This window comes from Nilaparvata lugens, chromosome 2 (genome assembly GCF_014356525.2).
Source record: "Nilaparvata lugens isolate BPH chromosome 2, ASM1435652v1, whole genome shotgun sequence".
NCBI classification, from domain to species: domain Eukaryota; kingdom Metazoa; phylum Arthropoda; class Insecta; order Hemiptera; family Delphacidae; genus Nilaparvata; species Nilaparvata lugens.
The window spans coordinates 31,876,581-31,889,887 of NC_052505.1; the positions used below are offsets into that span (position 1 = coordinate 31,876,581).

Here is a 13,307-nt window from a genome sequence, read left to right on the forward strand (position 1 = left end):
AACTGAAAATGACAAACTGAAAATTCGATAAACTGATAGGCCTACCCTTTCAAACAGCTTATTCTTGATCAACTGAAATTGCGATGAAGTGAAGCTGTATCAAAAGTTTGGTATTCTTTTCGGACATTATTAATTTATTTGTACAAAGAGAATAAATTTCATAGTATAATTGAGAATGAAAGTGCTCGATATATTGAAATTGGAATGAAAAAGTAGCATTGAAAATAATATTGTATGAGAGGCAATATTTCATAGGTTGGCAAACGTGGTAGAGATAACGGATTGTCAAAGTTTTCGTCGGAACTTGTCTGCTATCTGCTTGTTTTTGTCAAGTGTTGTTTACTGTTTATTACTAATTGAGAAGCCGAATGTAATAGGATTTCAACTGCATTCACCACATATTTCGATTTTAAAGACAATTTCAGTAGTCTTATTAACATTTTTTCTGTTTCAATGGGAAAATGATAAAGCTTTTAATATTGATTTGTGTAGTATCTTCGTCTCTAGCAAGACCAGAAACTAAACCGACTTGTGGCTATCAGGTAATATAATTACTGTACATTGTGATATTGCTAGTTTTATGACCAATTTTTGCTTCTTCTAACATTAGCTTGCAATAATTTCAATATGAACTATTGAGTTACGATAGTATAATTATTACAGTAGGTACACAAATTACTAACAGATAATAGGCCTAATGCTAATCACATCTCGTAAGACTTTATGGCTGGATATTCATGGTAAAATCTCCTCCTTGCCTAAATATTCAATCTAAGCCATCAGCGGGCATCATGAATGATGTATATCAGCCGAGAACAACAATATAACGTGTCCATCCGATTACACGGAAGTGTATATTAGTAATTTGAAAGTTTCACTACCGCTGTACGGTTTCTGTTTTTACAATAAGTTTAGTACGGTAGTTTGATTTTTCATATTTTTAGCATGATAGTTGAAGGTATTCTACCCATTTCCACTCTTTTATTTTAATTACCTATAATACGTGCAAACCTTATCCATAGGCTTTCTGGATTCTGTGAAATCTGACAGCACTTTGCTCCATAAGAGCAATCCTGGTATGTAAGGTTTGCAGAGACTAAATACATTGCTAAATAGGTACTAAATTATATTGTATTTTTCTGTACAGTTTTAGGGTATGATCACATAGGATGCACGTATGCGGAAGTGCACACGAGACCACGTATAATTACGCGTGCAGATGAGAAACAAAATCTGGAAAGAGCCTTAAGAGCACTCATACTGAAATCTTAAATTTTATTGATCATATTAGTAGGCTAGTTGAAGGAATTCAAACCATCTTCACTATTTCTGGGTTCCTTTCAAGTCAGTGTTTTTGCATTTTCAAAAATTTGCATTTATCCTTATTATTTAGCCTCTCTGTATAGTTAAATATTCATATATTCATAGTCAGTGGCTTTGAGAATATGAATATTAATGGCTTTTCCATTCAGAATGGAAATAATCTGCTGACAAACATCTTGTATTGCATAACTGGCATCTGAGGATTATGCTGCAATGCTTGGTACAACAAATAGGTTCAATTCATTTTATTTCCATCAACAAAATACATAAAAAATTCACATCACAATTCAATACGGTACATAATATCAGGAAATACATATTTTCCCACATAGACTATTGGTCCGTGTGTGGGGAAAGAATTCTTATCTATAAATATTTTAACTGGGAAGTAAAAAATATTAATTCTGACTTAATGTTATTCTTACATAATATTACAATACTAGAAATAAAGATAATCAACTATAAATCTTAGATTGTTTAATTTCTCATGAACAGAGTATTATAACGTGGGTTTTTTATTAAAGATAATTACAATTAATAGTAGACCTTTTATGTTTGAGTATCTTCTTAAGCTTTGAGATTAGGTAGTTATTATATTGCTAAGAAAGTGCTGCACGACAGTAACGGAGTTAACAGACACTGTGACGTTTGACGGGAGACGGATAACACTGCGAAAATTCCTCAGCCTCTGATATGAAGATTCTTATAAACATTTTTAGTCTAGGCCTTTGCTTTATTGTATAACCTAAGTATCCTCGGCTGCATGTCTTGGAACTTCAAAGGAATTCAATGAAAACAAATAATAATAAAGGAAAACAATAAATGAATTAATGAATAACTCTGTTATTTTCAGTCATGTCATCCGACCAAGAAAGGAATGTTGAATGTTCATCTCGTGCCTCACACTCATGATGATGTGGGCTGGTTGAAAACCCTCGATGAATACTACTATGGATGTAAGTTTTCAACCTTAAATTCTATTCCATCATTCAGGTAACTCAACATTCAGAACATTCAACAATCATGTAGCCCTATTTGTTTTGTACATTGGTTAATGTAAATATAGGCCATTATATCATCATAATATTTTTGTCATACTTACTCAATTGCAGCTGTTTTCCATGCATTAAATCAAGCCGGTAAACAGCTGTTTGCAGAATAAGAAAACATGTGATTTTTATTACAGCATACTATTCTGTAAAGAGATCATATGTTCTCTTTACAGTCGAGTATGTTAGGACTCTACTGAGTCCTAATAACATCTGAGTAATTAATATACTAACTCAAGTAATCAAAGAACTCATTTAAGGAGTTTCAAGTTATAAGAGCTCTTCTGAAATCTTATAATTTAGGCCTTTATTATTTTTTTTTGAGCTCGAAGGGTCTGTCTGTTATGAACCAGGCGCTACGAGCTAGGTCATGTTTATAGAATGCAGTAGCTCGAGCAGCAGCAGGTAATGGTTTCTGTTTCTCAGCAATATTATTCTTTCTCAGATAAGTATGACAAAAAATATTGTACGTAACTTGTACGGTAACGTATTTACCGCATTCGTATGATAATTCTGCCCTCAACTACGTTTCGAGCAGAAACAATCATACTTATGCGGTAAATTATCGTTACCGGACTTGTTACGTAAAGTACTATTATATCATACTGTACTATTATAGTACTGAATTACTCAGTAACGTAAATGGTATTATAATAATACCATCAATTAAATTGATGGTATTAATTGAATAAACTCAATTACTCAGTAACGTAAATGGTATTATTATAATACCATTTACGTTACTGAGTAATTCAAGTAAAATATATAATCGAAATACAGATGGAAAATAATGAGAAATTCCATTTATTAAAATGATAATGAATTGACAATTTTATTATTAAACGAAAGTAATATATTTGATGTAAATCACCCCGTAAACCTCTGCTACAGCAAATATTGACAACAGGGTTAACAGCTAGATGAAAATTCGATAATAATTTATTACAGCATTTAATTTTGATTTTCGTTTATTATAATTGACATAAAAGGATTTTCCAATTTGTTCTACATTTTTAAAATTTAAATCCTTTAAATTACTTATTAAATTAACGCGTGTCTGTATTCCGACTTATGCTGTATTTCTCCATTATAAATAATGAGAGCAGTCAAAAATTGTCAGGTAATTATATATTTTAAAAATTATTGTAACGTCGAAAATTCTAAAAAGATTTGACAGTTATGTAATGATAGCTGGTTATGTGATGTAGCCTAGACCTTATAAAATTTAAACAATAGCTTTGACAATTTCTTCAATTACTTGTTTTATTCATAATTGGGCTGTATAGGCCTATGTATATTCGTATATTGTAATTTTTAATGGTGATATTTTTTGGTATTTTAAATCATACCAATAAATAAATTCTCATGTCTATTCTATTGACTATGTATATTCGTATATTTATTATAATTTGTAATGGCGATATTTTTTTGGTATTTTAAATCTTCATATTGGTATAAATTCTCATTTAATCTCAGAATGGTTTGGACTGAGAACATTTATAATCTGAATTCAGCTCTGAAAATATTCCAATTAATCTTATGTTATTCATGTATTTGTACCAAACTATTAAACTAATAATAGATAATACAAGAAAGTCATTTAACTGATAAGTAAACCATTATTTTCCACTCCTTGTTTGTCTTTCTTGTTTATTTTCCATCCTCCCCTTCGCTTATTTCATATTCTCCCGTTTACGTACTTCTTCTATGATCTTCTTCTTCTTCTCTCATTTCCCAAAGTCTTATTACTTGCTTCTAGATAACAGAAATCCATTACAAATGCACTTAAAAACTGAATAAAATATTTTCAATGTAAGATAAAAATTGACCTAATAAGTTATTTGTAATCATTTTGAAGTTTACCGTTGAATCATCATTCTTATTGTTCCATGTTCATCTTTTACGTCATCCTTTATCAATGAATATTTGCTCAATTTTATTTCCATATTTATCAATAATTAACATTCCACATTCATAAAGGATAGAATGATAATTTTAATATACCATTCACTAGTATTGATTTCAAAAAGTGTTATTTCTGAGCCTAATATTTTATTGTATTATATAACATTTGATTAAATTCTATTATATTCTATCAGCTTCATTTTTCAAATTAGAATTGAAATGGTCTGACTTGTACAATTCTTTACAGCCAAACCAGGAATTCAAAGAGCCGGAGTGCAGTACATTCTAGACTCGGTAGTTGAGGAGCTTTTACATGATCCTAACAAAAGGTATTCTATGAATGATGCTATTCATAAGGAATTTCTACAGTCTGAATGAAGATAATTTAAATAAGACAATCAAGTCATAGAGATCTACTTCTAACTTACAGCATTGGTTGAATGAGAAGCATTGATGACTATTATCCTAACTAAATGATAGGTCATGAGTTTGTGGGTGGAGAGACCAAACCTCGCCACTGCTCAAAGAAGGGCGGCCATTCAGGCAAAACTACTTGGGAGAGGTGAGGCTTTCGACCCTGCAAAGTTTCAGAGGGGCAAAAAGAGAAAACCCAAGAGACCAGAGATGGGTGAAACTCCTGGCACAAATGTGAGTCAAGAGGCTGAGTCAAGGGTGGCCAGGCGCCCTAGAGGCAACTTGGCCGCCCCTTTCTCAGCGGAAGGACCTTCAAAGAAGGCCAGGAGTGGAACTCACGTAGGTCACGAGGACTGATCAGTCTGAAGAGACTGCCAAGCATATCACACTGGATTGCGACAAGCAACCAGGTGATGAATGGGATGTTAGCATAGGGAAAACTCTTGGTTCTTGTAAAGGACACAGTTATTGGTTTGCCTAACTAACATACTACTTGGGAACACAGTAAGCTTCGGTTGACGTGTAGGGTTCTTTGAACCTTTGGATCCTTGAATCTGTCCCTTCAAAATAAAAAAATAATAAATTATAACTAAATAATAGTCGATAAATGAAAAAAGTCATATTTTTAAATACTAAAGATGTTGAATATCAATCAATGATAAACCCTTGTAATAATTGTTTCCTTCAATAATCTGATCTGATCATCTTTGAATAATTGTTCACCAAATAGAATGGTTAGTGTAAATGATATATGTACTCCAATTATATTTTTCGCTCAAGAGGTTGTGTCTTTTATGGTGATGTATTTGTATTTTGTTTATTCAATGCACTCCTAGGCTGCTATATCGCAATGACAATAAAGTGAATTTTAATTCGAATTGGCTTGCATGAGTAAGTCTTCATCAATTTCATAGGATTTGGCAAAGCCGATATTTGATCGACTAGCAGCTAAAATCCCAACTTATTTCAGCATCTAATCAGGGGTGCGGAATATGTCCAGACGAGGTTCGGGAAAAATCATGGGGTCTGGGGAAATCCAGGCTCAAACAACTTAATTTTACTATTATAACTATTTCGAATATAACCATTTAAAAAATGTTCACGTGTATAATTTGAAGTCTTGAGGAGTGCTAGCCAGTTACAAAGAAATATACATCTTTGTAACTCTTACCCCAGAGAAATGTTGACATCTTGAATCTGTACTTTTTATTATTTCTGATGATGCCCACATGAGCTTTTCTGCTTGTGCGTGGGTAATGGGAAGTGCGAGTGTGATTTATGAAATGATCAAACGTCCATGCCTAAATCGATGGAATTATTCGGAATTGGAACCCGCGACCAGGTATCACTAGCAACGCCAGGTGAAGAATGCAACGCCTTAGTCAACTTAGCTATCCTGACGAGGATACGGATTCCACAAAGTTTTCGGCGAATTTTTGGATCTAGGAACTTCATGAACTATTGAGTATTCTAAGAATACAAAGTTATACAGAATGTTTGAAAAAGAACTCCCTAGTTTTTTAGGTATAAATTCAATGTATAAATTGATGATAAACTACATCAAAAAGTACATACAATGAAAGAGAGAACCTTCAAGTTTTGTTTAACATCAGTACACTTCAACATGGGATCCATTTATTGCCCTGCACACGTCGAGACGATATTCAAGCTCTCGCCATGTATTCACCAACATATCAGGTGTTATCCCAACCGCCGTGACCATTCTTTCCCGTAAATGGTTTATGTCTCGGATTTTCTCACTGTACACAACATTTTTCATGTGTGCCCAAAAGAAAAAGGGCAGATGGGTCAAGTCCGGGCTTCGTGGTGGCAAGCTCTCCCCCATCCACCTTCCCGGAAAGCCCGAACTCAACTGAGGGAACTGTTCCCTGGCGCCGTCTCAAGGTCAAGCAGCTCTGCTAAATGCAGGGGGACAGTTGCTGAATCAAACACCACAAACTAGAATAGTGTATATCACTTTTTACAAATTCTATGACATATTAAAACTAGGCAGTTCTTTTTCAAACACCCTGTATAGTCCATCGTTGAATAAATGAATAGAAACATTAAGGTGAAATGAATTAAACAATTACGATCCATTCCACAATGATTTTAATTTAAAACCATACTCAAGTTACGATGCCTCATCTTCAGTGGTTGAGCCTGAACTAGTTGGCCTAAGTTGAGGCTCAACCACTTTGAATAAAAAATGATGTCTTGAGATTGCATCTTGAGTTTGGTTTCAAAAATAAATCATCTGTGGATTAGGCAATATCATCTATAGCACTTTGCAGTACTAGAAAGTGAGTAAATTTTAATATTTAAAGGTGTTTCTTGGCTGAGTTATTGTATGTATTCTTATTTACCAAGTACCAGAAAGTGAGTGAATTTCAATATTTAGAGGTGTTTTTCAATTATTGAGTTATTGTATTTGTTGTATGCATTCTTATTAATTCAATAAGAAGCTCGACAATGTTTTTGTTTCAAGAGTGAATTTCATTTGTGTTTGCAGGTTTATCTACGTGGAAACTGCGTTCTTCTGGAAATGGTGGCAGGAGCAGGACGACCACAAGCGACACCAGGTGAAGGCGCTGGTGAACGCTGGCCGGCTGGAATTCATTGGTGGCGCCTGGGCCATGAACGACGAAGCCACCACCAACTATCAGTCCACCATTGACCAGTTCACTTGGGGATTCAGGTAAGCAAACCCGTTCGAACCAGTTCAGACCGCTTGCTTAGGCCAACCACTACCGGACATTTTTGACTGACCGGCGAACTGTCTTCAAGAGTACGTAAACTACTGCTCACCTGTGTCAGAAGCAACGGGCTGTAACATTCCGGTTTTCGACTGTACAGCCGAAAGCGTCCTAAAAAATTCAACTTAAGCTGTTCTAAGGCTGGCCACTAACAAGTGAGTCGAACATATGTAAACAGACAACATGTCTTTGAACGAAAATTACATTCATGCAAAAGGCTCCGAACGAAAAACAGCCTAACCTCAAAAAAGTTTGTTCGACGCCTTTTGCCGATGACACAACTTGTCTGTCGAGCATGTGTGAACACTCATGTTAATGGATGAGAACACTTCCTGTCGTTAATGACCAGCCTTAGAGAAAGTTAATAGATTGCAAATTTATGTATCTCTTGGTACTTGAAGAGTCGACGATTTTCATTGTGAACTTGAAGTTTATACAAAAGTATAAACAATTTTTATAAACAGGCAACATTATTCTATTAATTTTCAGGAAATTGGATGACACATTCGGCGCTTGCGGCCGACCTAAGATCGGCTGGCAGATAGACCCGTTCGGCCATTCTCGCGAGTTGGCCTCGCTGATGGCGCAGTTCGGCTTTGATGGTCTGCTCTTCGGTCGCCTCGACTACCAGGATAAAGCCACCCGGGTGCTCAACAAACACATGGAAATGGTCTGGCAGGGCAGTCCTACTAATCTAGGTGGGTCTCCAACTGTTTCAGCTGAGGTTAGGTATTTCAAATTCAAATTATTTGAATTATTCAATAAGTGAAAAGAACAAAACTACAATACCTAACTGGTAGTGAACCTTTCAGGACATGGCTGCCAGGGAGCTCACGAAATACATGGAAATGGTCTGGCCGGGGAGTCCCACTAATGTAGGTGGATCTCCAAATTGTTTCATAAAGCTGTTGACTTCTTAAAAAAATACGTCACTGTTACTACTTGTTTAAAAGTTACTGGCCTAGTTATGGAAAATTTATGAGATTATGAATAGCTACACTGCTATAAAATATTTAAAAGTTTGCTGTTCTAAAAGGTTTCTTTGTAATTTGTCATTTCTCTATAATGTTGTCGAGCTCAAAAGCTTACTGGCCTGATTATTGAAAATTTATGAGATTATGAATAGCTACAATGCTATAAAATATGTTTTAAAAGGTTTACTGTTCTAAAAGGTTTATTTGTAATCTGTCATTTCTCTATAATTTTGTCGAGCTCAAAAGCTTACTGGCCTGGTTATGGAAAAGTTATGAGATTATGAATAACCACACTGCTATAGAATATGTTTTAAAAGGTTGGCTGTTCTAATCTAAAGACTTCCATCTATTCTGTTCTATAATGTTGTCAAGTTAATTTTTCCCTGATTCATTTTCAATCCTGTGATATTCACTGCTGGAATGTAAAATTTTTAGTTACTGTTATTCTAAGTGTTCTACTTCTTCTCTAGTTTTTTCCCTTGCAATACAATTCAAGTAATTCAGGTAAGGAGAAATTAATCAGCCAATTTATACTGAATTGAAATTTTTAATTCAAAGTAGGCCCAATTGAAATGATATTAGAAAAAACTTCGTTTTTGTTAGTAATCTTTGTATCCATATTGAAAGAGTGCGAGACTTTTTGTTTTAACGAACAGAAAAACAAAGTTTTTCATGGTGTTTCATCAAGCTGTTCATCATATTTTGTTCATAATTCACTCTAAACTCACTAGAATAAAGAAACTTACACTATAAGCACACACTACAGTAGTGAATCTTTGTAAAACTGGAATATAAGGGGTTTTAATGTAACACTTGTAATTTTTCAATTTGAGTTTGTATGATTATCAAATATATCCAATTGTTTTCTCTTTTCACAGGATCTTCAGCCGATTTGTTCACCAGTGTTCTCTTCAACACATACAGTGCACCACCATCGTTTTGCTTTGATATTTTATGTAATGATGAGCCGATAGTGGATAATAAGAAAAGCCCAAAGTACAATGCTGATGAACGGGTAAGTTGTTGATTTTAAAATAAGCTTACCTAAATATTTTGAACTCTAATGAGAAAATTCAGTTCAATATGTTTGATAATATATCATTTTTCAACTCTATGTTATCAAATTTTAATATAAACTTACAATTCAAATTAACAATGAAAAATTTACGTAAATAGAACCCTGTAAGTAAACCATTTATTAAGAGTATAAGAAACCCATAACCTCATGATTCAACGATTCAATTGAATATTCAATATCACACTTTCAATAGAGCATAAAACAATGTTCATTCAAATCAATAAGCCAATGTTCACATCTTTTCAAAAATTAACTTTATAGCAGATTGAAAACAAAACTGATTGCATAATTGAAACTGACATCTCTGTTAAATTCATGATAAAATAAGATTTATTTGATGACTCACCTCATCTAAACATGTTAATAATTTGATTAATCATTGCTGTTTTTATAGCATTGGCAATTCATAATTTTACGTAATAATTTTTTATCAATTATAATGGCATTCATGCTCGCGTGTCATTAAATAATAGATATTATTACTTCCATTTTCATTATTCATACTGTTGTGGAAATAGAATTGTCTACCACTAATCTCATCAAGATAAATTTGAATGAATTATGACTAGCATTGAAAGCTTCAACAACATTAAAAACTAGCTAGGTTCATGAAATCATTGAGTTACGAAAACTATATTTTTCCAATTATTTCGTTCATCTCGGATGAAATGTTCAATCTCAAAACTCAATTATACTGTATACTTGAGAAATATAACGTATCCCTAAATCCCTCCTCAGTATTGCAATGCTACAGTAAAATTCACATTGAACTGTCAGCATCAATTATACAACGTTCAACCTATAATATAGCATCAATGCTTCTCATTCAAACATTGCTGAAGTGAATCTAAGTATAATAACATGGGAAAAATTTACATAATCAATGACGTTACAATCCATCTCACTTTCAAAAATAATGTTGCAGCGGTCTGCTTTGCAAATCGTCCACCGTCCGTCCACATTGTCTGAATGCTGCCAAGTTGTATGAATTCCCTCAATAGGTGTAAATCAAACTGTCAGAATTCCCTGTAAATGATAACAATACTTCCCATTGAATCAATGCTGACAATTTTTAGCAAATCTTACCAGAGTCATGCTCTGCTATTATTATTGCAGGTAGCAAAGTTCATATTGCTTATGAAGCTGCAAAGCTTGGCATATGAAAGCAATCACATTATTGTTACTATGGGTTCAGATTTCCATTACCAGGAAGCTCATGTGTGGTATAAAAATTTGGATAAACTTATAAGGTACTTATTTGTAATTGAATTAAAATTCTTTATAAAATATGTCACCTCTGGTAGAAAAAAAATTGGTTTCGGGAATAATTTCTCTTTTGGACTGATTTTTTATTATGTAGTCTAAGTAAGTAAGTCTTATTAGAAGTGAGTCTGAGTCTCTTATAAACATGCCGTTTGAACGAATACTCCGCCCTTATATTCTAGGTTGAGACTTTAATAAAATTTGCACAAAAACAGAAGGAAGCCTATAATAGCAATAACATAATTTTAACAATGGGAGAGGACTTTACTTATCAGTCAGCCGGGACCTGGTATAAAAACATGGATAAACTTATAAGGTAAAAGACATAAGGAAATAGGCTTGCCAGGGAATATAAACCACATGCATATGAAGAGCTACTAACACAAAAATCAGCGGGACTAATATGATAAATTCATCAGGCATGCGTTGTAAATACATGGACCTACTGGGTTCTTCTGGCTCTTCATCTAATAAATTTTCTATCTTAATGAGTCGATTTTTCATTAATCTTGTCGTGGTCCTTCACTTTGAAAATAAATAGTTCAATATATTTGAAATAGATTTTTTCTTACTAGGCTTGAATAATGCAACTTTTACTCAACTGATTTTGGCTTTTGGGCTTCATTCTAGTAAAAATTCATATTATTCTCAACTATAAAAAATTAATTAAACTTATAACTATTTACAATTATATGAAATCAACAATACTGGTAACTGTTTAGAAAAATAACTATTTACTAGATACAACTTTCATCATGAATAACAAATCAGTATTCTTATAATGAATCAATCAATGGTTGATTCATTCTAAAGTATTGTGGTATAAGAGCTAAATGGGAATGAAATGAATCATGAGAGTAAATTAGAATCGAATCCCTGTACTAGAATGGCCTAAGTATCTAGGTTGTAGAACCTTCAAACTTTATTATTGTTGGAACTACAAATAAATTCATTTATTTATTCAAATTCCAACGGCATACACCACTTTTACAAATAATATGTATGCAAAAGAAAAAAACAATAAATACAATATATATGAATTGAAAACTTATAAGATTTAACTTGAAACAAAATTAGGAAATTGAAGAAGTTTTGGGAAATAGCCTGTTTTTTCTTTACCGACTATAGTTTTGTTTGCTCTAATGAATAAATGAATAAACAAATATATAAAAATAATACAAACAGAAAAAAAGTAGAAAAATGTACATAAGAAACATGTTTTATTCTTATTATGAGAAATACATTCTGTTTCTTCTTCTCAAGGTTAACTTTCAATTCAAGACTTAACCTATTTCAGATTATGTGTAACCTTATGGAAATTTGGGAGAGGAATGGCACAAGGTTACCTTATTTTTCCTCTCCCTATCATTCCGATGATTTACTTATTGTATAAATGAATAAAGAATTCAGATTTGTTGATAACAAAAACGTATTTCTTATATTGAATAATAAATATTCTACTAATAGAGAGACAGTATCAGTATTTTTTGTCACGTGGCTTAGAATCAGTTACAAATATCCTATTCATCTTAAAAATAGGTACTATGCTTTCAATTTATATTTTAGGTCCAGACTTTCTTGAAATATATTGAACGACAACACAAATCGTACACTAGCAATAATATCCTGATCACTATGGGAGATGATTTCAATTACCAATCAGCTAGAAGCTGGTATAAAAATTTGGATAAACTTATAAGGTAATTTAGAGTAAGGGGATCAAATCAGTGAATTAACGGTAAACGGGAATTAAATAACGTGATGAAGTAACAAATACCTATTATTTAAATTATCGTCCTTAATTGAAAATTGATAAATTAACATGAATTTGTATATGTGTTCGTCCTGATAACAATATTTTATGTCCCAACAAGTCCATCAATAACCTATTAAAGTAAATGAAAATCAATAAATTAGCAGGGCCTAGATGACAAAATAATGTATTAATTTTATAAACTAATAGCATGTTTGCGATTGATCTTCTCTAGCATTTGAGCTTTTGAATGACAATATTAATATTGCATGTGCATTTGTTTATTATCATGTGTAGAGTATTACATTTTTTATTATAGAACAGTGTTATTAATATAATTAATGGCTTTTCAACTGTCTAATCTTTGAAATAAATCCTTAAAAGTAATGATGATTTGAATATCTTTAAAAAGCATTTGGAAAAATATTTAGTTGATAAAGTGTTCCTTTCAAACTAAGGCTAGTGTTGATTGAACACTGATTTAGTGTTGATTGAACACTCAGAGAGCGATCTGCGATCAGATCGGTCTTAGGAGGATTTGGATACCTGATCTGTAGCATTTAATTTTTTGGGCTGGTATCATGCCGGCCAACTTCACAGACGTGGATACCTCTAATCGCAGATTGCTTTCTTCGCCTCCAGGACCTGACAATGCTGGAATAGCAAGTTACATGCAGGTGGTGTTCGTTAACCTTTGTGATTTTTGTGTTTATTTTGTTGTACAGATGATGTGTTGTATATTCATTTGATTTTATATGTTATGTCTATTTTCATGTATATTATGTGTTGCAT

General features: G+C 32.9%; 1 protein-coding gene across 3 annotated transcripts in view; it reads left to right on the forward strand.

The window, feature by feature from the left end:
• Window positions 1–288: 288 nt before the first annotated feature.
• LOC111056845 (lysosomal alpha-mannosidase) overlaps window positions 289–13,307 on the forward strand; it is a 29,389-nt gene continuing 16,370 nt past the window's right edge. The window contains exons 1-7 of one of the 3 annotated variants that reach the window (XM_022344255.2): window positions 289–542; window positions 2,177–2,279; window positions 4,525–4,606; window positions 7,204–7,389; window positions 7,937–8,145; window positions 9,300–9,436; window positions 10,945–11,078. In XM_022344255.2, coding sequence (XP_022199947.2) covers window positions 462–542; window positions 2,177–2,279; window positions 4,525–4,606; window positions 7,204–7,389; window positions 7,937–8,145; window positions 9,300–9,436; window positions 10,945–11,078 — 932 coding nt within the window. In that variant the 5' untranslated portion in view covers window positions 289–461. Of the gene's footprint in view, window positions 543–2,176; window positions 2,280–4,524; window positions 4,607–7,203; window positions 7,390–7,936; window positions 8,146–9,299; window positions 9,437–10,615; window positions 10,750–10,944; window positions 11,079–12,328; window positions 12,463–13,307 lie in introns of all 3 variants that reach the window. The other 2 variants (XM_022344256.2, XM_039421028.1) reach the window with 2 other exon arrangements.